At 30.3% G+C, this 24406-nt stretch overlaps 4 protein-coding genes across 4 annotated transcripts; 3 read left to right on the forward strand and 1 right to left on the reverse strand.

Annotated features, from left to right (window-relative positions):
• The first annotated feature begins 1063 nt into the window (after positions 1-1063).
• LOC119679009 (exocyst complex component 4) lies at positions 1064-7054 on the forward strand. Its single transcript, XM_038091146.1, has 10 exons — positions 1064-1190; positions 1450-1787; positions 1845-2598; positions 2674-2798; positions 3652-3948; positions 4021-4422; positions 4489-4918; positions 4980-5153; positions 5218-5424; positions 6743-7054. Exons 1-10 carry the CDS (start codon positions 1134-1136, stop codon positions 6917-6919), a joined length of 2961 nt encoding a protein of 986 aa, XP_037947074.1. The 5' UTR covers positions 1064-1133; the 3' UTR covers positions 6920-7054.
• Positions 7055-10331: 3277 nt separating this feature from the next.
• Positions 10332-11726, forward strand: LOC119684907 (m7GpppX diphosphatase). Its single transcript, XM_038099044.1, has 3 exons — positions 10332-10796; positions 10848-10993; positions 11051-11726. Exons 1-3 carry the CDS (start codon positions 10361-10363, stop codon positions 11609-11611), a joined length of 1143 nt encoding a protein of 380 aa, XP_037954972.1. The 5' UTR covers positions 10332-10360; the 3' UTR covers positions 11612-11726.
• A 2404-nt stretch (positions 11727-14130) lies between these two features.
• Positions 14131-17707, reverse strand: LOC119684696 (nuclear receptor-binding protein homolog). The gene is made up of 2 exons (XM_038098794.1): positions 15816-17707; positions 14131-15271 (listed from the first exon to the last, which is right to left on the reverse strand). The coding sequence occupies exons 1-2, from the start codon at positions 16884-16886 to the stop codon at positions 14264-14266; spliced, it is 2079 nt and encodes a 692-aa protein (XP_037954722.1). The 5' UTR covers positions 16887-17707; the 3' UTR covers positions 14131-14263.
• Positions 17708-19782: 2075 nt separating this feature from the next.
• Positions 19783-24070, forward strand: LOC119684695 (symplekin). Its single transcript, XM_038098793.1, has 6 exons — positions 19783-19981; positions 20042-20238; positions 20293-21498; positions 21646-22592; positions 22648-23564; positions 23685-24070. Exons 1-6 carry the CDS (start codon positions 19895-19897, stop codon positions 23844-23846), a joined length of 3516 nt encoding a protein of 1171 aa, XP_037954721.1. The 5' UTR covers positions 19783-19894; the 3' UTR covers positions 23847-24070.
• The last annotated feature ends 336 nt before the right edge of the window (positions 24071-24406 follow it).

Consider the following 24406-nt stretch of genomic DNA (forward strand, 5'->3'; position numbering starts at 1 on the left):
ACTTTTTCAATCTTACTAAAAGTAGTAAAAAAAATAATAACATTAAAATGTGTTGTTATGGTATTGGATATAATAATTTAAACATTTATTATGTTATTACAGAAATAACAGCTTTCCACACAAAGGACTATTACAACGCCAAAATTTCAAATAGAGAAAAGTCAAAAATAAACATCAACAATATAGTTAAAAGTAAATAACTTGGGGACTTTTATAATAAAACATAATTTTATTAATAAACAGTTCTGATTCAATGATTGCAAGATTCGTTTTTATAACATTCTGTGATTATGAAGAAGTCAATGGGCATATTTCCACTATCATGAACATGAACTTGAAAACCGGTTGCTTATTGATGAATGAGGAAAGAGAGTGTGATGTGAGTTCATGAATTTCACGCAATGAAATTTGCTGCGTTATGTTTATGTTTACCTTTTAATGCTGAATACTCTAAATTTCTGTGCTATGCACTACAAACAAGTATTTTATAAGTTTACATAAAAGAAAACAAATTTCGCTCTCATGAGAGTTCATGATATTGTAAACTGAACTGACAGTTCATGTTGTCGTCAAGTTCATCTCACGTTCATGATAGTGTAAATAGGCCCAATAACTTTCGAAACGTTGGCAATTATTTATGTAGGAAAAACCTATATATAATAATATATATTCATATAAAAACATAAACTACCTTAATATTTCTTTTCCTTAGCGATTTAGAAAATCTATTTTTATGGATTGTGGTTACTAATGATAACTGTTTCTTACGTTATTGTATTACATATGCAGTAACTACGACAAATATACTTATTTTTCACATAAATCTTGTTATATATCTTAAATTACAAGTTATGAAGACAGACGATAATTACTATAAGTACTACTATAAGTAAAAATTCATATATTAATAATTTCGAATTTCAACTGAGAATAACTATCACAATAAAAACTGTTTTTATTTAAAAATAATTCAGAAAAAATCTTAAAAGTATACACATAAAATAATAAATCGTGAAAAATAGTGAAAAAATACTACAAAGGTTTAAAAAATGCAGCCGTGCTAAAAATATTTTGTAAGTATATGGCATCACTGTTCTCAGTCAACTATTTTTCTAAATAAATAAAAGTGAAGTATGAACGTAGATCCACCAACAAAACCTCCCCGCGGAGTAAAATATGGAAAAGATGAGGTAAATTGCACTAAAAACTAATATCTTCAAATTGCAATAAATAAAAAGTGTAATAAATAAATAAGTCAGTCAAAAAAATTCAATAGAAATTTTGCTTGCTATAGTGTAATGTGTCGTCAGCCTCGATGACAAGTCTAATGTGCGGGAGGTCAATTATTTAAAAAAAATCTGGGCGTTTTTTATATTAACTTTTGTAGAATAAGATAATATCAAGATATATAATTCGTTTCTAAATTTGTTTAATTTTTATTTCATCAAGCCTGGATGCGGTTTTCTAGTCAATGTCATAAAATCACTTGGATTTAGTGAAACAAATGAAGAGCGACAAAAGGAGAAACTTAAAATTGAAAAGGAATTCAAACGTTCCGATCAGAGACTGAATGAGCTAGTATCGAAATATGATCAACAGCTTACACAAGTCTTGCCGCTTTTTAGCCAAGTATCTACTGAGATAGCATCAAGTAGAGAAAGAATACATGCCGTTAAAGAAAACTTAGGAGCATGCAAGAGATTGCTGCAATGTCGTCGTGATGAGTTAAAAAAAATGTGGACAGATGCAGTACAGCATAAATATGTGCTGGAAATGTTGGAACAAATGTAAGAACAAAATTTTATTTTATTTAAATTAATGTATTTAAAAACCTCTTTAATTAGCAACGAATTACGCAAAGTGCCTCAACGTGTAGTAGCTTACACTGCTAAACGTCAATATTTGCATGCCAGCAAAGCCTTAACAGATGCCTTAGCTTTAATACAAGGTCCCTTACAGGGTGTAGAGGGTTTAAATGATTTACGTACTGATTTACAAGCACGCCGTCAACAGCTGTATTATCGGTTGCATGAAGAACTTGTAACGCAATTGTATAAGAATTCTGCATCAGAAGCACTTTCAACATTTCAAAGAAATAACTCTAGTAGATTAAACGGTAGCTTTACGCGTGGTATTATTGCGAGACGTTCAACAGATCGCATTGAAGCAAATGCACGTGTACGTAAAGCTTTAACTGAAATGGCACAGGGATTTGATCTGGAGAAATCTGAAATTATTCAAGATACTGATCTTATTGATAATGAGCTAAGTATGACATATTTCATATCAATAATTGTCGAGTGTTTCGGTATGTTAGGTAAAGTACCAGATTCGTTGGAAAAGTTACGTGTGCAAATACAAGACGAATTATTGCATGTGGTCAGGAATACAACACAAGAACTAATTTCACTTAATCTAACAGCAAATAATCGTTACCCATTGTTAGCACTATTAGAAGTAATATACGAACAGTTCAAATCAATTGCAAAAACACATACATTATTGCTTAAGAACTATTTAGCAGTTGTACAAAAGTATTCTGTAGTCGGACCGCAGCCATACGATTTAACTGATTTTTGGGCGCAAGCACAATCAGTAGTATGTTTTAATACACATTAGAGTTTAGTGTAATAATGAGTATAAGTAATATTTCTTTTTATTAATATTTTTTAGCTGCAATTGTTACTCACGGACTATTTGGATATTCAAAATTCAGCCGCAGATGAATCCTCACAATCTGCATTTTCTGAACCAACGAGTAATATAAATTTCTTTTTTCTAAGACGAAAAGTTCCAAGGTAAATATACATAGAAAGTTGTATCAGTGAAAGATAATTTTACTTTAAATACAAAATTAGAAATAAAGAAAGAGGCGGTTTTATATTATTTTATTTACAAAATAAAACTCTATTATGTGTAGTCATCTTTCTCCCAGTGGAACAGGGTCTGTCTTTTTTGTAATAACTATATATATGAATTTATATATTGTATATATATTTGTATAGATATATATAAATATATGGATGTGCATAAATTATCTACACGAAAATTATATGATCTTGTAATTGTATATATTTTATATATAAAAACTAATTGCTTATTGAAGGGATATATTAATCTTATTAGACTTTTGGTAAATATTATGTGTATTATTATTTGTAAATATTTAATGAATGTAGTCATAGTTTATGCTGAAGGCTAAAGCATATAAGTAATATTCACAATATCTAGTGATGGACACAAAAATCGTCATAGTACCTTAGTATTTAACATAATAATATAGTACCACTGTAAAGCGAACACAACAATCTATATTAACTTACTTCTTACTTGAATTATATTCTATTACTATGTTATTGGTTCACCGAGTCTCCGTTACTTTAGATTATGAATACCACTTTTGTATATAAAAGTCGATTATATGAAAGTTTGTAATATTAACTATATATTTTTATATTTGTTATTAATTTCTTTTTTGAAGGGATCGTTCTAACTACGCCAGGCGTTGGTTGGTATTATTCAATATTTTATTTAAAAATCCTCTTTATTACTAGTTGGGCTAAAACCTTGTTTTATATAAATATTTAACGTAGAATTATAGCTTAAAAGAAATTAGGCATATATTCCATTAATTTTTTAAACAAATTACAGCACAAAGAAGACACTTTTTAAACTTGATAAAGCAGCACATGTTACAACGCAGCAAACATCATCCAATGGATCATTTAAAGAGCATCGACGAAATGCTTCAGATGTCTCAACAGATGACAATTTAGCTGGGTCATTGAATAATAGTGGAAGTGGCAAAGGCAGTAACATAGTACCTAATGAAAAGCAACGTGAAAAAATTTTAATTTGTACACCAGATCAGAATGTTATAACAAAGGTGTATCTACCACTCATGAGTTACATACAAGAAATAGAAAGCTTTATGAAGTGTAAGCCTGGGTAGGTACAACGCCTTATAATACAAGCCATAAATATTGAATTATTTTTTTATAAATATATATGATATTCTAGACAACCTTGTAGTTTGCATGACTTTATAGACAACTACATAAAAGATACATTCCTCTTAAAAGGTCATAATCGTAATTTAAATATGACAATAGAATCGCTTTCGAAAAATCAAGATGCTTGGCGTGCAATTATCAGTCCGGAAGACATGAAAACATACAATTTAACACGACCATTGTTACAATCTACAGCCATGGTTGAACGTCGCTTATCAGAGACAAAAACTCTTATACAGGACTTGCCATGTTATTCCGAAGAACTTTTAAAAATGGTCTGTGCTCTATTAAAAACATATCGTGAAATATGTCAAGCCGCGTATCGAGGCATTGTACAACCTGACTCTGAAGACAAACGCATATATAGTGTAGCATGGTTAAAGGATGAGGATATAAGTCGATTTTTAAAGTATAAAATACATTTTTAAAAATTGTATTATAACATTTTTAAATATTTACAAAAATATTTTTATAGAACTTTGCCCAATTGGACTGATCTTAAAAGTTCCAATCAGCGCCCGAAGCATGGCAAAAAATTGCAACGTAACCATTTTGAGCCATCAGAAGAAGAGAGCCCTTTACAAGTACAACAACGAAATATACGCGAAGCTGAGATGCTGACTAGTAATTTAGGCGAAGGTGGCATAACACAACAAGAAATACTTGGAGATATCAGTGTGTTGAAAGAATTGGCTATATTGCAGGAGAGTATGGAGTGGTTTTCTTGTCGTGTTTCGGAATTTGCAAATGATTTACGCAGGCCACTTGTAAATGGTTTGAATATAGTAGCAAATGAGTGCGTATCTGATATAACCATTAAAGATGGCACCATCAAAGTCCTTACAAATTTAGCATTAGAATTCGACGAGCTATCAAATACCTGTTTACTAGTGTTACATTTAGAGGTAAAGCACGTTACTTTAACATTTTTATTAAAGACTTGAAATAATTAATAATTAATATTAGGTGCGAGTACAATGTTTTCACTATTTACGTTCAAAACCGAAACATAGGTCAAATAATTTTATTGACACCAAAGAGGATGTTCTAGAACCGGATACACAAGTTCAAATGTTAACAAAACGTTTGTCAGAAATGGACGAAGCATTCAGTTCGACATTACATCCGAGAAAGACTAGGGTTTGTAATTTTTATTTTATTGAATTTTATTTGTAAATTAACATATGTTAAATATTATTTTTAGTATATATTTGAAGGTCTAGCACACTTAGCTGCACGCATACTAATACAAGCGTCTAATTATTTGGAAAACATTGATCAAGTAACTGTGCAACGTATGTGCAGAAATTCAATAGCTTTACAACAAACTTTGAGTAATATTACAGCGTCAAGAGAAGTAGCATTGGATCAAGCCAAAAGCTTCTATGAACTTCTATGCATGGAACCCGATGTAAGTATACAAACATTTATCCATATTTAAAGTTTACCAAAATAAATCATTGAGCTGCATAAAGAAGGATCATTCTCTTGCTTCCTTTCAATCATATATTTATTTTAAAATACAATTAACATTGTATTCTCTAAAAACGAAAAACCATTATAAAAATATCTGCTATTGAGCAATTCTAACTTTTAACTGAATTTATAAATTACAATCCTACGATTATAAATTCAATTTAAATAATTTAATGTCGTAATGGCAAAGTTATCTATTTTTGTATATAGAATTTTTCATATTGAAGAACACTTTATAAATACAAAAATATATTTTTCAATTAAATTTTAGTTAAATTAAATTTTGAAAAAATATTACTTTTTCATTTATTTAACTTCTTCATATATGTAACTTCATTTACAAAATAACAAAATAATTTAGAAAACTGTATCCAAATTCTACATATTTCAATATAAATTCTTTGTAGTATTACAACGTTTCTTCAGATAATTTTAATTTATTGAAAAGCTTATCTCTTACAATTGAATATGTATATATATTAATATATATATAAAATACATACATGTATGTATATAACAACGAAATATAAATTCTTATATGTTATGTTTTGCTCATAAACATTATATTGTCTTAATCACAAATGGTATATAATAAATGAAATGAACTTTTTTTATTATTCTATTTTGTGGTGAATAAGTAAAAATATATATTTATGTAATATCATTTATTATATATTTATAATATCATATATTATATATTTATAATATCATGTATTATATATTTATTATTATACGTATATTATCTGACCTTTTCTAATTTGATCATATTTTTATGCAAATTTTCTACAAAAAATATCTACTTTTAGAAGCGATATAATATTTCGCATGCTTAACTGCAAACTAAAAACAATAGTTTTGTTTGCAGTTGCAATTATAATAGTTTAGATTATTTATTAAAAAATTAGATATGCTCTTGATATAAGCACATTTTGAAGAGATGAGTCCATAATTACACTTCCTTCCAATTCTGTAGGTTATTTCTGTGTCTACCGTCTCTATAGTCTTCAGAAGGCCTTTTATTTTCTTACCGCGAAATTTAAATTATAAAAAATAAAGAATTCGTAAATTCAATGACTACTTATCACGAACATTTTAAAATTTGTTCATGTACGTGATATTCATAGAATTTATTTTTATGTTTAGTCCTGCAAATATCGTCCACTGCATGTCTTATTGTTCCCATTGCATTTCATGAAATAATCCACAAACTTCCTAGCCCTTCAGTTATTATATATTACTTTCTTTGTATACAGGAAATTCTTACTGCAATTGTCGAGAAAGGTCCACAATTTACTGAGATGCAATATTTAAATGCATTACACTTATCGTGCAAAGCACGTGGAATTACTGATTCAAACGCTTTAGCATCCTATCAACAAAAGCTGTCCGATATTTTGGGAGCCAAACCCTCCACTGGTGTTGTTGTTTAGTAATAGAAACAAAATTGTAACTCAATTTAGCGTTTAAGACTGTTTTGCTAAAAATTATATATATTTATTATTATAAATACACTTGCTATGCAAATATGTAGTTTTCACTGTATTATTAAAAATTAACAAAAATAAAATATGTAAAGCTTAATTTTAAAAAACAAAAATATTCATGTCTAAATATTTGTAAAACTCAATTATCTAATTAATAAGTAGGCATCAGGATATCAGTGTTTATATCCTCATATAGTATTTGAAAATTGAATCTCTTGGATGCAACTAACAGACTGATTATAAATTGTAATATTGTTGTTGTAGTAGTCAAACGCTGACTTAAAAGCCAGTAAATAAAAGGGTGAGTAGACACTGCACCCTTTTATAATATCTGGTGTAAAATAGGAGTAAGTATTAGGAAGTAAGTAGGGATTTTAATCCAGATCTTTACCTGAAACGCTGCCAACTAAACGGGACGGAACTAAATAGGACTCAAATTTGTATGCGCATTTCGGCTTTCAAATTTGTTGGTGAAAAAGACGTATTTATCTGTGGCAAGTAATTATTTAACAAGTGCCTGAGGTGAGAACTTAATTGGGCAGAAGAGTTTCTTTTGCGCGAGACAAACCACTTTCAGACAAAGACCTGCTAAGAAGTTTGATGTTAAACAGCTAAGATTTGGAAGGGGCAATCGCCTCGATATAGAAGACAGAAAGCCGTTGCTTATAGTTGCAATGTTTGTATTTGACAAATAAAAATTATAGTCAAAAGAATCAGTGGTCTTATTATAACGTAAAAAAATTCCTAAAACTATTCAAAATTAGCAATATTATATATAGCATCTGAAGGATGTTTCTTATATATAGGTACAACAATACATGTGTGTGTTTTAGCAAACGATGACATGCATCTCTTTGCTCAAACTGTAGAGATCGTAAATAAAAGTAGTTGGAAACGTATTATGTTTGTCAGCTGTTTATTTCAAATGTGTTTTACTCTATATATGTAATATTAACCGTAAAAATGTACTGTAAGCTCCTCTTGTTTATTTGTTTGAATTTTAACTATGCACTTAACTTCATTATTTTTAATTGTCTGTATATTTTATACTTATGACATTTTACAATTTATACATAAAGGTCTTATTTGCAAGATTTTTTTATAATTTAACATATTTTCCGTGTAAATATATCAACAAGAAATGTTAAAATCTTTTAAATAGCATATTATGGTTACGGTAAAAGTCACCATTTGTTGCTTTGAATATAAAATAAATAATTAAGAATGGCAACATGGTGCTCATATGAATACTACGTATATATGTTTCTGCAATTCCTCGTGTTTTGTTTTTATTGAAATTTGCTTTTCAGTGTGATTCGCTGTCGTATTTTTTGTTTGTTTATGTACTTGCAAACGTAATGCCACATTATAGCATTGACAGACGAGCGCGCTTAATTATCATTAAGCAACCTCAAATGATCATTTTAAAAATACCTTGACAGACGGTATAAATTATCATTAAGAAGTTCCTGTATCATATCATATCATGTTTTTTGTTATTGAAAAAACGAGGGAATTTTAAATTCAAAATGGATAAGCAAGAAAAATTAAAGAAACTCGTTTTAATTTGGTTAAAATACGCCGTTCGTTCAATTTAAAACTAAAAATGTTATTATTGAAAGTAATAAAAAATCATGAAACTATAAATATACGTTTTACTATGAAAACTAAATTCATAGCAAGAAGAACATTGTTCGCAAATCTGTGTTGTTTATACTTTGGCAACCAAACAACCACTTGAAATTTGTTCCAATTTTTATTTCGTTTCACTTGCAGCATTACCATTTCTAAAAACCTAAACGAGAAATAAATTGGGTTAAATTCGGTCATTTAAACACCATAAATAATCATTTAAATCTAATAAATGAGCAAATAAATTATAATTTAGCCCTTTAATGATAATTTAGCTTCCGTTTGTCAATGTTATTAGAATGTTTGGAGGCAGTATTCAATTTGTGCATGTGTGAGTTAAAGCATTGACTTTACGGCCGTGTGCGAGTTCGAGTGAATTGAAGTAAAGTAACTTGAAATTTCCTAGGGTTTTTTTTCACTGCACTTATGTAAATATTTATTTAAAAGTTTTAAAATTTATTTATTTATTTGTTTAACATCTTATAAAATTTTCACAATGGCAACATCTAATTTTTATCTAATTTACTCTACTCGAAATTCTGGTAAATATCAACATTCGCTGGCATACCGACATAATTTAATATGATATTTCCGTCAATTTACCATCAATTTACTCGAACTCGCACACGGCCTACAACTCAAATGAAGTTTGGGGAATATATTATTTAATATAGTACGAACCCATTGTTAAATTATTATGAATAATTGATTTGTAAATAAAAACTCTATGGAATAAAACTGCATTAAAATTTCTGCAAATTTTGTTATACAAAATGAATTTTTCAATTATACTAAACCAAAAAAATTCGCTAACTTTAATAATAAAGACAGAATTGGTTTTGGAGTACAAGTAATCGCTACTATGTTTCGTCATTTTTTATATTTAATGCTAAGTTGTAAAGACTTACAACTGTTTTGATTTGAATATTTCATTTATGTTTCCCTTTTCATTAAAAAATTCAATTACACTTCATTTTCTGATTTACTTAAATAAAAATTTATTTCTGCATATAAATGACGGGTTTTGTCGATAATAACATTATTAAATAGTCATGTTTATTATAATTATACTCATCAGATTTATTTGACTTTACTTAAACGTAAGTTTCTACGAAATTCAAGTAAATTTTGCACGTCACAAAACGACACAGAAAATTTGATCTCACAAACTCTGTTATATTAGGGCTCACTTAGTCAGTACACATCGTAAGAACTTGAGCGGACTTAAGCCAAAGCGAAATGCACAACCAACCATACCTGTGTATTTGATAGGAACAATATAAATAAAGTTCGCCGCTTTTGTTTATTTCATTTCTATCAAATACATAGGTGTGGTTGGTTGTGCATTTCGTATTAAGGACGTGTGCGAGTTAGGCTAAGTTGCGTTCTAAATGAGGGAAATTCTAAGTTGAGCCGATAATGTAGGGATGTGTCGATACGTGTTGATAAATGGCTAAATGTGTGCAGTGCAAAAAATCCCAAAAAAACTCCCATTTGGTTTAGCATCAACTTAGCCTAACTCGCACACGACCTAAATTAAGTTCTTACGATACGTATCGACTTACTGTGCCTTGAGCCTTTACAAGATTTCGGGTACGGAAAAGGAAAAATTTCGAAGGGGAACATACCTTTTATGTGAGAATTTTGTTGAACCACGTTGTCAACAAGTGCATCGATAAATTTTTATAAAGTTTTTTTAATCGATCTGGCAGCATTTCAAAATAATTTTGATTGCCGCCGTAAAGAAATACTAAAATGATTGAGGAAACTGTTTCTATTAATGTAAACGAAAAGATTTCAACAAAGGAAACTATACAGGATGATGTGAAAAACAGCTCCGTGTCAGAATTAAAAGATGATAAGGAAGTGAAATCACCTCAGTATAATTTACAGAAATTCAAGCTTACGCGAATTTTACAAAACAATACAGTGCGAAAAAGCATTGCACTACTCGGTACATTTCCAGACTTATCTGAATCGGACCAAGCGATCGTATTATTTGAAAAGGAAGTATTTAGAGAAAAGGATGTTCAAACAGAGGCTACTAATGACGAAATTGCTACGAAAGGTGCAGAAGAAAAAAAAGCCGCTAAGAAGCTTACTTACTTTAATGATGACCTTCAAGTAAAAACTGAATTTATAAACAATATTTACGGCAGTTTTCAGTGTGTAGCAAGCTCCGAATTAAATGGTAAATCTTAAGTTATGAACTTGGCCGTTGTAATAATGAAATTCAATTTAGGTTTGAAAACGACGGTTGTATATCCGGCAACAGAGAAACACATTGAAAAATATTCCATAAATCTAAAATATGTCGTTACCGAAACACCAGAATTGTATAAAAACATAACACTGCCTTTTCTGGAAAGCAGCCAGTTTTCCTTAGAGGTAAATTGATGACAATATTAAATTAAACAATAAATACAAATGTGTAATTTCAAATAGTGGGTGTATAACATACTTGAACATAAACAAGAAACCGAACGCATCATTTTTGAAGACAAAGATCCAGATGAAGGATTTATACTGTTGCCAGATCTCAAGTGGGATGGACGTAATGTTGAAACATTGTATTTGATTGCTTTACCTCATAAACGGAATATAAAATCTTTACGCGATTTAACCGGTGAACATTTACCTTTGTTGAGAAATATTCGTAAGTTAGCTGTTGAAAAAATTGAGGAACTTTATGGTATCTCAGGCAGTCAATTACGTATGTATTTCCACTATCAGCCATCATTTTATCATTTACATGTACACATAAATCTTTTGCGCAACGATGCACCTGGCATTTGGTGCGAAAAATCTCATATGCTCGACACTGTTATTAATAATTTGGAATTAGTACCTGATTATTACAGCCGGGCTACGATTCCGTTTGTGTTGTACAGTGGAAATAAATTATTAGACCAGTATTCTGATACTTTGAAGCTATGTAGTAGTAAACGAAAGTCTTTAGAAAACACAGATGTGGAAACTAAACGACAGAAATTGTCTGACAATTAAATAATTGTGGTTAAAAAGTAAATTAAAATTACATTTGATTTTCTACTTTAAAATCTTGATAAAATAAAGTATAATTTGTTAATTTAAAATACTAATAAACTTAAAATTTTTATGCCGCAAATCTATGAGTTTTAAAAATGAAATATTTTTCAGTTTAAAGCATATTTTTTTTATTCAATAGTTTTTTCTTTAAACTGTTTTCTTTTCACTAACGGTTATCAACGTATTTTAGGAATATTTGTTATTAAACAGTGATATTATTCAATATTAATTATCGACATGTCTGTTACATTTTTTTATTATCATTTGACAAATGTATTCATTTACATACATCATTTCTTATATAAGATGATTGTAATTGATATTTAATTTTAATTTTTTTTATAAATGAATGCATTATAATGTTTTAATACATTTTCCTGGAATTTCAAATTGCTGAAGAATTCTTAATATTATAGGCTTTGTGATGTACTAAATTTTCATTCAGATATGATGTGATTGCTTGTGTTCTGTTGTGAAACTTGCAAATAAGATTCCTTTTAATTTTTTTATAAATATTTTTCCTATTAAACATAAATTTGAAATCTTTAAAAGGAATATATTCTAAATTTTAATATATATATTTGTATCAAAGATTACAACTACTATTATTTATACCTAATAATAACAGGTATTTTATAATAACATTGTGTGTGTGTATATTTAAGTAACTAAAGTAATAAAATTTTAAGACGTATAATCAACTATATGTAGAAATTTTAACAGTGACCAATGAATCACTGGTCCATAAAATAAATATGCAATCACAAATCACATTGGAGTGGATATGCGATTTTGTGTAAACATTGTACGACAAGCGCTTAGATGAAATCTCCAATATTATGCCCGTTAAGCCGGGATTTCAATGTGGATGCTATGAGTAATTATTGATGCTGAAATACTGGCAACGAACGATTTTTTACTGCCATCAGGTTCTATTTGGATCGAATGATAATTAAAAAGTAGTAGAGCATTGTAGTATAATGTATAGTTTATGTATTAATTTTAATAAAATTTATATACATTTGAAACTCCAATAAATGTAATTTGATTATAAAATTTATATTTACGAATTCAATTATTTATTACAGAAATTTATTTTTTTAATTATGTTAATATTTGGGCTCACCATACAACTATTCCAAATATCCAGCAATTGTCTTTGGACATTTTATTCTTTACCATGAACCGATTATCTGTTTAGTCATTGATTCATTATTTAGTACATAAGAATAATTAAATAATGAGTGTACATTGATAAATTTTCTAAAACTGATGATGAGTGAGATACTATTTTTATTAGCTTGAACTTTAATTACTCTTAAAATTCTAAATAACAATTTGTAATTTATTTTGCAAAACACACCACATATTTTGGTCATCGTATTGCCAGGAATTTAAATGGATAAGAAATAATATGTTATAGAAAAACTTGGCATCTTCTATATATACTTACATATTATAGACACTTTTACCAATCTGAAATAATTAAGTTTAAAGATCCTTAACTCTGTTTTAACTTTTATTGTTTACTTGAGCTGGTTATTTATTGATAATAATTTTATGATAATTATGTGAAATTATAACATGTATTTATTTATTTATTTAATGCTATTTCTCATTTCATTATTCCATTCAGAATCTTATTTTAAGGTTATACGTGAAGTATATTATGTTCTCTCTATTCGCCATTTCTCTATACAGAATTGGCCTTTATCGATTTAAGGTGCCGGAACTTTCGGTCCTGTATTGTTACATTTTTTTTTTACATCCTTCATTAGTAAACATACTAACTTAGACTACTTTCTTCTAGCTTATCAATGCTGATTGAAGTGGCGGCCTTGTGCCTAAAACCCACTTTGTGATACGCGATTGGGGCAACTTTCATAATATTTCTAAAGTCTACCTAATCTATAAGTAAACAAATTAGATATATACAATATATTGTGGCTTTTAACAATTGACTCTTGAGTACTACTAATTTTTTAATCATTTCGAATAGTTCCTTCGGTCTTAAATAAAACAGAACTTTTTCGCCTTTGTCTTCTTGAGATGATAATTTTATTTTTTTTTTTCAAAGTTTTATTTTATGTAATAAATATCAGTGTCTTGTAATATTCAGTGTATTTATTATATGAAATACCGTAAGCATTTAAATTATTCATAATTTGCTATTAAACGCCTTTTCAATATGTATACAGAAATTATAGACATATATATGTATATATAATTTATAATTGAAGTTTTTTCATGCAAAAAATTTTGAATTTTATTTTACTATTTTACAAAATCAACTTATAAATTTAAATCAAAATTTCTTTGAGTTAAAATATTGCAATATGTGTTGTTTTATGTGAAGCATTTAGCTTTTTTAATGATTATTTAAAAAAACAGTTTTTATTCTCAATTTTTTAGTAGACTAAATATATAAGTATATATATATACTTATATATATATATAAATATATAAATAATAATAATAATAATTATGATCATAATTTATAAAAACAATTGTCTGACTCACACAATTGCGCTGTGGCAATTGTGTTTGTAATAACATTTAAAATTTTTAATATTTTTAAATTTAAATAGCATATTTAAAATAATTTTAATTCTACTTATTTATAGTGGCTGTGGCAGAGGGGGAGGAGGTTGTAGTGGATGTCCCTAGTAAAGGATCAAGTTTCGGTAGCATATCAAGCTGAGTTTGTTGTATCTCTTGTAACAACTCCAATTGATGTTGTTCTATTTGTTGTTCCTCTAGCAGTCGATCTTGTTGCCGTAAAGTAAAATCCAGTATCAACTGCTCTTGTGGAACAGGTGTACTTATATTATGTTCTACTGGAATATTTTGTTCAATAGGGACAGTAGCATTTGTTTCGGCCACGGACCAACTTCGATCTAATTGATTCAACTCACTCGCCGCTGCTTCAGCAATATCAGTCCTACTAGTTGCATCAGTATCTGGCTCCACATTTGTAGGCTCACTCATAATTGTATTGTAAGGAAGTGGTTCTACATCTTGCTCCTGATCTCCAAGCCCGAAACTTCCACTTAGTGTTTCCTCAAGCAATATTTCAATTTTTTCTTTATCTTCTATATGAACAAAACCAAGACGTACGAGTTCATTGGTTAAATCTACAGCAGTATCTTCTTCTGTTACTTGGCATGTTAATTGCCGATTCATTTTGTCATCCATACGTAACAATATAGTCATCGATATGTCTCTACTATCCTCCCTCAATTTTTTTACACTGCACATCATATTTACAATTCGTCGGGATTCAATGTCTATAGGTTCAGGCGTAACTGATTTTATAGAATCTGCACGAACGGGGGACGCAGCTCTGGATCGAAAATGTGGCGGCTTTTTGCCACCTAATGCGGTAAGCGGATACACACCATATTTCACATCTTCAACAAATTTTTCCAGTTTATCAGCTGTTGGAACATCTGCCAAACGATATTCTCTGCTATCACCAGACTGAGTTATTCTTGCCATTATTACATCCGGCCTGTTGTACCGCTGCATCATGGCATCCACTACTGTTTCAGAGAAATTTGTTCGATTTCTGGGCGAGAAGACTAAACAATGTGCGGACAGCAGTTTAAGTGAATGTACCTGTGAGAGAAAATAAATCAGTATGTATAAGAAAACAAATTTTTAACAATATTAATTCACAATTATTAATGACCGACACTACGCATGCAATTGCCTCTAGTTCATAATTCCAATGTTGTACATTTAGCTATCAAATGCCAAATGCGTTGTATGCAAGATGCAATTAATGGATTTTTAATTAACCTTGACCAGTACGGTAGTCCGTACGTTGAAATCTGAGACTATTGATCATCAGCGTTTCCAGATGTGAAGAACAATCAATGCTCACTAATGACAATGTGATTTAAGAAAGGTTTGGAATTTTAGTCATACGAAATCTATTTTTATTAGTATACTTTTAGGTTTTAGTTCTTTTGTTATTTAGCATTCAAAAAACTCAAAATTAATCACAATCAAAATTATGAAACACATTTACTATTGATAAAACAGATTACAAAACAAATGGCAAATATCAAATACCAAACTCATTTCAATGAGAATATGTATGGAATAATGTAGAAAATTCAGGTAAATAATTTTATTATCCATTTAATTATATTCGCACCTCAAATAACAATGGGTGAAATAACAAATCGCTCGCACTTGGCCTCTCAGCTGGATTACGGCGTAAACATTTGAATATCAAATCCCGCTGCAGATCATGTTCCAAACTATTAATAGTTCGTAATATGGTTTCGTCATCGATGGAGTCTGTTACTTCAGTACCACTTGTTGGTTGTATTTCAAGTGCAGCCATTTCTAACGCACACATGCCAAAGGCGTAAATGTCAGCAGCAGCCGTCAGTTGTTCAGCAGCACCATATTCTGGAGCGATAAAATATTGCGATCCGTGATCTACGAATTCAGCTTTATGCTGCCGTACACTGTAGTGCACTGCGTCTGGTACTACAGAACCAATTTTGACCAGACCATTGTGCTGGATAAAAATGCTATCACAGGTAAGGTTGCCGTGAATAACGGGCGGCGTACAGGAATGCAAGTAATTAAGCGCGGAGAGTATTTGCGTGCACCATCGTCGCCATGCTTCTAAAGGTAGTCGTTTTGCATTGCGTTTAGTACGCTTCAGGAACTGTTTTAATGACCCCGATGACATATATTCTGTTATAAATATAACTCGCGGCCTGTCTGAATTTGTTGTATCTGTCCAATAACGATGAAATTTGACTATATTTTGATGATCCAATAATAACAGATTATCGAACACCTGTCGCATTTTGTCTTCTTGACTCTTAAGCTCCTGTAAATTAGCATATTGCACCTCGTTCCACACGACTTCAACACCTTCTTCTGTGTCCATTGCTAAATGCACACAATCAATGCCCGGTACGTCGCGCTGATCAACTTCTTCACGTCGTTTAAGCCATCTTCCACATGGCGATTCTTCCAAAATTTCACTTTCATCTTCCGAATCATCGCCTGATTCCCTCGGCGAATTATCTGCTGCTATATTAGAACCATCTGTAGAAGGTATTTTTAAACCAGAACTGTTTGATACACCAACAACAGGTAAAGTTTGTTGTGTAGGTGCTTGAGAATTACTGCCTCCACTACTAGCGCCGCTGCCGCTGCCACCGGCACCACCGCCGCCACCAATATTTACTTGGTTGTTCGACATAAAATTTACTGCCGAACAATTTAGTTATATTACAGAAAGAAACTGATTTCTTTCTGAGATAAAGGTGTTGCGGTGTGTGCGGGGCGCGGTCTGGCCTTGGATTGTTTGCTGCTAGATACTGTCGCCGCTGCCGCTTATATTTACAAATCAAATTTAATTTGCTTTTATTTGTTTTTGTTCTATTTACTCGTTCGTATGTTCGTTCGTTTCCTTGTTATTTAAAGGCGTTTAATTTATTTATGTTCGCTTCTTTGCTTCTCTGTTATGTCGTGTTATTTTGTCTACTTTTACTTCAATTTCCTTCTCACAATACAGCCGCAGCCCAATTTTAATTTTACTTTTGTTTAATTTCCTTACACAATCGCATTAATTTATATATTATATGTATTTCGTTTTACGTAAAATGCCACCGGTAATCGTAAATCATTACTTTTTGCAAACTTTGTGCAAATAAATGGTTTTTTTATGTTGCAAATTTGCACGTCGAATTAGCCTCACATCGACGACAGAACTTTTGTGGATAACACTGACAGCAGCAATCGATGACTGACCGCTGATTGTTCGTCATAGATGATATCTACTGGCTAAAATAGTAAGCATAAATATTATAACTTGCACTTCAGCTTATAAGTGCAGTGATTTATTTACGAGTTTTTTATAAGTAATCTAAAATGAATTGTTTACATTATAACAATTGCATACACAAAAAATTAATGTGCCAATATAATTTCTTTCGTTTATTGCAACCCTGTTGATGATTAATATTAGGGATGTAGAACATTGTTGGTATCAAACAAAGTAAAGAAACGCACATTTCGGTGCATATACATATTTTGTTTTTGTATGACATATACAAAAAATTATATTCGGGTACTCATATGTAATCATTGCATGCAATATTTACGTTATGTACTTATATGCTAACACATTCCAAAATCGTCAAATAAAATAAAAAAGTAATAAAACTGAAAGAAATCGATATTTATATATTATACATGATTATTTATATTTATTATATATTATTTATAAAAAAAATTGATAACTTATAGTTGTAGCTTAATTGAGCAATAGGTTGAATTTAAAAAGAAAACCAAATTCACTCATTTTAAGAACTACTAGCTTTAGTTATTGAAGAATTTTAAATAATTTTAAATTTTTTCAATTTTAAATTGATTTTTAAATAGATTTTTTTATGCCATTTTAATAATTAATTTAAATTAATATACATAGTGCCATTCAGTAGAGCATGATTATATGATTATGATACCAAGGAATATAAACAAGGAGAGTGAGTACTTGTTTTTAAATAAAAATGTTCAATATAACAGTTTACTACATATTTTTTAAATAGTAGCTCCCAGATCACTCGTGAGCACCTTACTCACAGTGAGCTAGTTTTAGGTCGTTCTGTCACATTAGTATATTAGCACAGCCTTGTTAATACCCCACATGTGTGATTATTAGTCAAAAAAAATGTTTTAAAAAAAAATCGTATAACATTCAATAGCGGTTCTAAATTTTATATAACGTGTATTAAATGTTGGTTTCGCATTGCGTAAGTATATAAATTTAATAAAAACTTTCCGAATCTGTTAAATAAAAAACTAACAGTTTTTTATTCTTATGTATTTTATGTAATTTGAAATGATGATGAAATGATGCAGAAACTATATAATTATATATTATAAATCAATACAAAAAATAAATACATTTAGTTCAAGTGTATATGAGGATCTTTGATGATAAAAACTTCTAAATTTATATACATGTGGCAGCACCAAAAAATATAAACAAAAGAACTGTCAACAAGGCACAAAGGAGACAACAATATCCGCAGTTCCCGCCAGTAGTAGTTTGGAAAAAGACAAAGCAGGACGTGAATAAAACGTAAAAACACAAATCTTAACTTTAAGAATATTTTATAATAACTAAGTATAAGAAATAAATAAACTTATCCATTACCAATACGGAGTGTTCAATTCGAAATAAAACCCAACATAACAAACCACTACATACACAAGATATGACGCAATACAAATTCATTGTCAAATAAAGAAATATATACATCTTTTTTTATTTAACAATATGTTTTTATTGAATCGTTTTTATTTAAGACCTAACAATAAGTTTTAGAAACTTAAAGACTAATAACAGTACATTACGTATCATATTATATATATATACATATATACACTTCAGTGAATTGTATAATATTTTAAGGGGCCTCTAAATAAGTAGCCAGGGAATGTCTATTAAAAAATATATATAACATTGGTATATTTTTACATTGCTATTAAGAAATAAATATTAAAATAGCATAATAATAATTAATTACTACGGCTGTGTACGGCTTCGAGTAAATTGAGGTAAAGTTAATTAAAATTTTCTACAGATTTTTTGCACTGCACTTATGTAAATATTTATTTATTGCACTTGTTAATTATTTTTGGTTAAAAGTTTTCAAAGACCTAATTAACCTAATTTTTATCTAATTTACCCTATTCGAAATATTTGAAAACATACACTGCCATACCGACATAATTTATTATTTCCCTTAATTTACTCGAACACGCACACTACCTACGTAGTTTCTATATGTTACTATAGTAAGGACGTGTGCGAGTTAGGCTAAGTTGATGCTAAACCAAATGGGAAATTTTTTAGGATTTTCTGCACTGCACACATTTAGCCATTGATCAACACGTATTGACACATCACTACATTATCGGCACAACTTAGAATTTCCCTCATTTAGAACGCAACTTAGCCTAACTCGCACACGACCTAAATTATGCATAAAATATTTTGTATGGGCCGCTTGAGTAATTGTTGTATATTAAAAATAACCATTTTGTTTCTATATATTCGAAATACAACACTGTATTTCAATCAAACGAATTTTTTTTCTATATATTCTCCGGTCTTTCGTTACTTACGTGCATAACATAATCTGAAGTCGAATAATATTTATTCAATATTTTAATTTTTTGAACAAGAATTCCGCAATAATGGACGGAATTATTGGACGCAGTCAGTTCTTAGGTGACGCCGCCAACTTATTTATGAATGAGGAAACGGTTAACGCGCGTTCCAAAGTAAGTTTCCGTTCGCTTTTATTTATTTAAGAACAATATTTCTCACAAGGTAAACTTTAGATTGTAAGCTGGTTAAATGAATTAGGCACTCAAACGGATAGTAAAATTAAGTGTGAACTTCTTGCAAAAATACAAGAAATAATATTGGGTGCTGGAGTTGAATTGCTGGATGAATTCCTGGACCACATTCTATCCTTATCACAAGACTCAAATGTAGATGTTCGAAAACAAGTTATAAATTTTATTGAAAAAGCATGGTATTTATTAGTTAAATTATTGGGTATTTTAATACTAATTCATACATTTTGCAGCAAAGTAAAAATCAATTTATTGCCACAATTTATAAATGTTATACCATTACTACTGCGCGACCGGTCGCCTCATGTCATTAAGCGTATGATACAAGTTAGTGGTATGATATATAAAAATGGTTTGCAGTGGATATGCCATAATACAGAGTATAGCGACAGTATCGAGCAAGCTTGGAATATGTTAAGTTTAGTGAAAGCTCAAGTACTTGATTTTATTGATAACGACAACGAAGGTGTACGCACTAATGCTATCAAATTTCTTGAAAACGTCATTGTTGCTCAAAGCTATAAAGATGAAGATACTCAAAAGAGAGAAGGTGATTTTTCGTTAGAAGATATCCCAGAAAATTTAAAAATAATCAAACACCAAAAACTGGAGGATGAGGCATTGAACATATTTAGTATAATATTGCAATATCATGCTGCTACACATATTTCAGCTGTTAACTTAAATACTTGTACTGGAAGTTTATGCACTATAGCCAAATTGAGACCTTGCTTTATGGGTCCGGTTATAAAAGCTTTCAAAAACTTGAGCGCTAACTTCCCACCAACGTTGTCAGATTCCCAAATAAATTCTGTACGCAAAAGTCTTAAAATGCAAGCTCTAATGTTACTTAAGAACCGTGGCTCCTATGAATATCAGGTCATACTGCGTCAATTGCTACTGGATTTAGGGGCATCGCAAAATGAAATACAACGATCAATACCAAAAATGGACAAACAAGAACAACAGCGACGTCAAAAACGTATATTAGAAAATGCAACGTCCAGTTTAAGCAAACGAATGCGTAGAATTGAAGAGCATGAAAATATGGATATTAATAAAAATGCAAGTAATCAAGTAGAAATGGAAGTCGATGAAGAGGAAGTGGAAAAACAACGTACAAAGTGTATACGTGTTAATGAAAAATTTTTAGCAGAACAGTTACGTTCTGTAGATACCGTTGTAAATTTAATAATTCGATTCTTACCAAATATTCCCGGTGAAGTTCCAGAACATTTTCTAAATGAATATGAGCCCATACGAGATATGTCAACACAGTTACAAGTTGCTAACATATCGAAAGCAATGGCCTTGCAAATGACAGCTCATAAAGTTGGTCCAGGAGCCGCAGCTTTTACAAAGGAGCTGCCAATGAGACCTGTGGAGTTACAGACACAAATGGAATCCTTAGCAGTTAATGACAACATAAATGAATCCTTGTAAGTAAATGTGTTAAGCTCAGGTTAGCATAATTGTGCTTAGCATATAAATGCAGCTACTCAGCTGTAAGCATATTTCAGAGCATACTATTTTATTATATTTTTACATTATCGTTTCAATAATTCTGTTTGTATGTTCTAATTTAGGGATCAACCTATGTCATCTGTAGATGAAGATCAGTTGCGTAAAGAGGAAGCTACTAAAAAATTGCGCGAAAATATGGAACGGCTTAAAGGCGAGCAAGAACTGATAGAGCGCATGAAACAACGTGCAAAAACTTTAAAACTGCAAGAAATCACCAAGCCATTTTCACGTTCCGTTAAAGAGAAATTTTTACTTGATGCTGTTAAGCGAATACTTTATGCTGAACGCCAGTGTATATCAGGTGGTGTATCTGCTAAGCGACGCAAAATCGTTACTGTTATTGCGGCCACTTTTCCGGATAATGTGCGCTATTTTATATTTGAATTCATTATGATGGATATTAAACAACGTATTGATTTAGCATTCTCATGGTTATATGAGGAGTACTGCCTGTTACAGGGTTTCACGCGTCATTGTTATGTGAAATCTGAAAATCGTCCAGATTATGCTTACAACGAATTGTTAAGTCAAATTGTTGAACGAATTATTACAAACTGTGATTTTAAAGACAAAATACTTTTGCTACGTCGGTTCTTCTTAGAAGCTCCTATGCTACCAGATGATGCACTTAATAAACTGATACAAATGTCTTTTACTGAAGAATATACGAATTATTCCATGGAATTGCTGAAGGATTTAGCTATATGGCGACCGCCCCGTAAAAATAAACTGATAAATGTTTTATTAGGATTTTGTGTACATGAGCGAGTAGATGTACGTGAACGGGCAATGGATCAAATAATTGTCCTATATCAGCAACATAAAGTATTGCCAAATCGTATTGAAGATTTTGCATTGCAATGGATATCTCATCTAGAAAAAGAGACTCCTCCTGCAAGTATATTTTTAACTGAATATGGGCGGCCAGAAGTAGAAGTAGCCTGGAAGGAAGAAACAGCTAAGATTTGTTTGGGTGTACTACTAAAATTGCTTCCATGTAACACAAAACGTAAGGGCTTCAAATCTAAAAATAAAAACTATATAAATATTTATTATTATTACAGTTTTCCTGAAGAAATTGAGTGAAGTCTTCGCTATAACCACGCAGGATTTAAAACGTACCATACTGCGTAGTATAGATTCGGCTATAAAAAAATTAGGACCTGAGAATCAGGAACTGCTTAATCTAATTGAGCAGTGCCCGAAAGGTGTTGAAACACTTTTGATACGCATGATATATATTTTGACAGATCGCGTTTATCCAATCAACACAGAACTTGTAAGACATGCAAGGGACATGTACAGTAATAAAGTTAAGGATGCACGCGTACTTATACCTGTTTTGAGTGGTCTTACGAGGCAGGAAATTCTTATTGCTTTACCAAAGTTTTTAAAACTGAATCAAGTTGTAGTAAGGGAAGTATTTAACCGTTTGTTGGGTATTGGCGCGGAATATGCTAATCAACGTGTAGCCACCACACCACCGGAAATTTTAGTTGCACTACATACAATCGACTTAAGTGTTTGTGATTTAAAGTCAGTCTTAAGAGGTACATCAATATGCTTGTCCGAAAAAGATGTTTACACTCAGGAGGTAATGATTGGAGTGTTACAACAGTTAGTGGAAGTAGTACCACTTCCTACATTGTTAATGCGCACAATTATACAAAGTTTAACGCTATATCCAACGTTAGCTAATTTTGTTTTAAATTTATTACAACGTTTAATATTAAAACAAGTTTGGCGACAAAAGGTTATCTGGGAAGGATTCTTAAAATGTATACAACGTCTTAAACCGCAATCATTACCAGTATTATTACACTTACCGGCTAAGCAACTGGTTGATGCCTTACAGCAATGCCCGGATTTGCGGGTCCCACTGTTAGAATATGCTGAGAGTATACAAGATGAGCCCATGAGTGGTATAACTCCACAAATAATGGATATAATCACTGGAAAAACAGTTGATGTTTTTGTGACGGTAAAAAAAATATAAAATGAAATTTTATTTTATTTTATTATGAAATTTTATTTTTTTTTATTTACAATTTATGACATATGTTTATTTAATTTTTACTTAAAAAATTTCTTACTATTTTAGGATGAAACTGGTGGATATATAACAATTGATAATATAAAAAAAGAAAAGGAAGAACCCGATGAACCTATTGCAATAAGTACAGTGTCTTCGTTTACATTAGTACAGCCTGCGCGTGTTGGATATTCAGACCCTTCGCAACCGCTGCCTCCGGGAGAAGATTAACAGATCTTCTTTCCTTACTTTTAATAATAAGGAACTTCAAAAAATTGTAGACTTCAAACCTGAAATATTTTTGTTATTATTTTAACACTTTTGTTAAACTATCTGGTCTAACATATATATGTTAGTCTAGATAACTAGAATAAGTTTAAATCTCAAGGATTTTTGTAAAATTATTAATTAATTTTATATGTTATCAATTGTTCAATTTAAATGAGCACAAAAAATTTGAAAATATATGACGACAAATTATTTGTTGTTTAATTTTTATTTTTGATCAACTTTGAACGGATCTTTCACACAGATATGTAATATGTATATTTATGTCCTTCGTTCACGGTAACAGATTCGATCATATACGATGCAATAAAGGGTTTTATATTCAATTTTAAATCTATGTACAAATTAAGCATAGAATAGAATATCCTATTATAAAATACTTCTGCTACGATTTATTTATTTATATTTATATATAATTATGTAGTAATTTAGTAATATTTGTTTTCCTACTATTTTAAAATAATGCAGACATTCTAAGAAAAACTTCTGGATTGTTTTTTGTT

This window comes from Teleopsis dalmanni, chromosome 2 (genome assembly GCF_002237135.1).
Source record: "Teleopsis dalmanni isolate 2A chromosome 2, ASM223713v2, whole genome shotgun sequence".
Classification (NCBI taxonomy): domain Eukaryota; kingdom Metazoa; phylum Arthropoda; class Insecta; order Diptera; family Diopsidae; genus Teleopsis; species Teleopsis dalmanni.

Excerpts from the sequence above, each read along its gene's own strand:
- LOC119684907 (XM_038099044.1), top strand. The coding sequence starts at position 10,361 with ATGATTGAGGAAACTGTTTCTATTAATGTAAACGAAAAGATTTCAACA. Across the intron at positions 10,797-10,847 it reads AGCAAGCTCCGAATTAAATG|GTTTGAAAACGACGGTTGTA; the intron begins GTAAATCTTAAG and ends AATTCAATTTAG. Across the intron at positions 10,994-11,050 it reads GCAGCCAGTTTTCCTTAGAG|TGGGTGTATAACATACTTGA; the intron begins GTAAATTGATGA and ends AATTTCAAATAG.
- LOC119679009 (XM_038091146.1), top strand. The coding sequence starts at position 1,134 with ATGAACGTAGATCCACCAACAAAACCTCCCCGCGGAGTAAAATATGGA. Across the intron at positions 1,788-1,844 it reads CTGGAAATGTTGGAACAAAT|CAACGAATTACGCAAAGTGC; the intron begins GTAAGAACAAAA and ends CTCTTTAATTAG. Across the intron at positions 4,423-4,488 it reads GATATAAGTCGATTTTTAAA|AACTTTGCCCAATTGGACTG; the intron begins GTATAAAATACA and ends ATATTTTTATAG.
- LOC119684695 (XM_038098793.1), top strand. The coding sequence starts at position 19,895 with ATGGACGGAATTATTGGACGCAGTCAGTTCTTAGGTGACGCCGCCAAC. Across the intron at positions 19,982-20,041 it reads CGGTTAACGCGCGTTCCAAA|ATTGTAAGCTGGTTAAATGA; the intron begins GTAAGTTTCCGT and ends GGTAAACTTTAG. Across the intron at positions 21,499-21,645 it reads GACAACATAAATGAATCCTT|GGATCAACCTATGTCATCTG; the intron begins GTAAGTAAATGT and ends GTTCTAATTTAG.
- LOC119684696 (XM_038098794.1), bottom strand. The coding sequence starts at position 16,886 with ATGTCGAACAACCAAGTAAATATTGGTGGCGGCGGTGGTGCCGGTGGC. Across the intron at positions 15,272-15,815 it reads TTCACCCATTGTTATTTGAG|GTACATTCACTTAAACTGCT; the intron begins GTGCGAATATAA and ends TTTCTCTCACAG.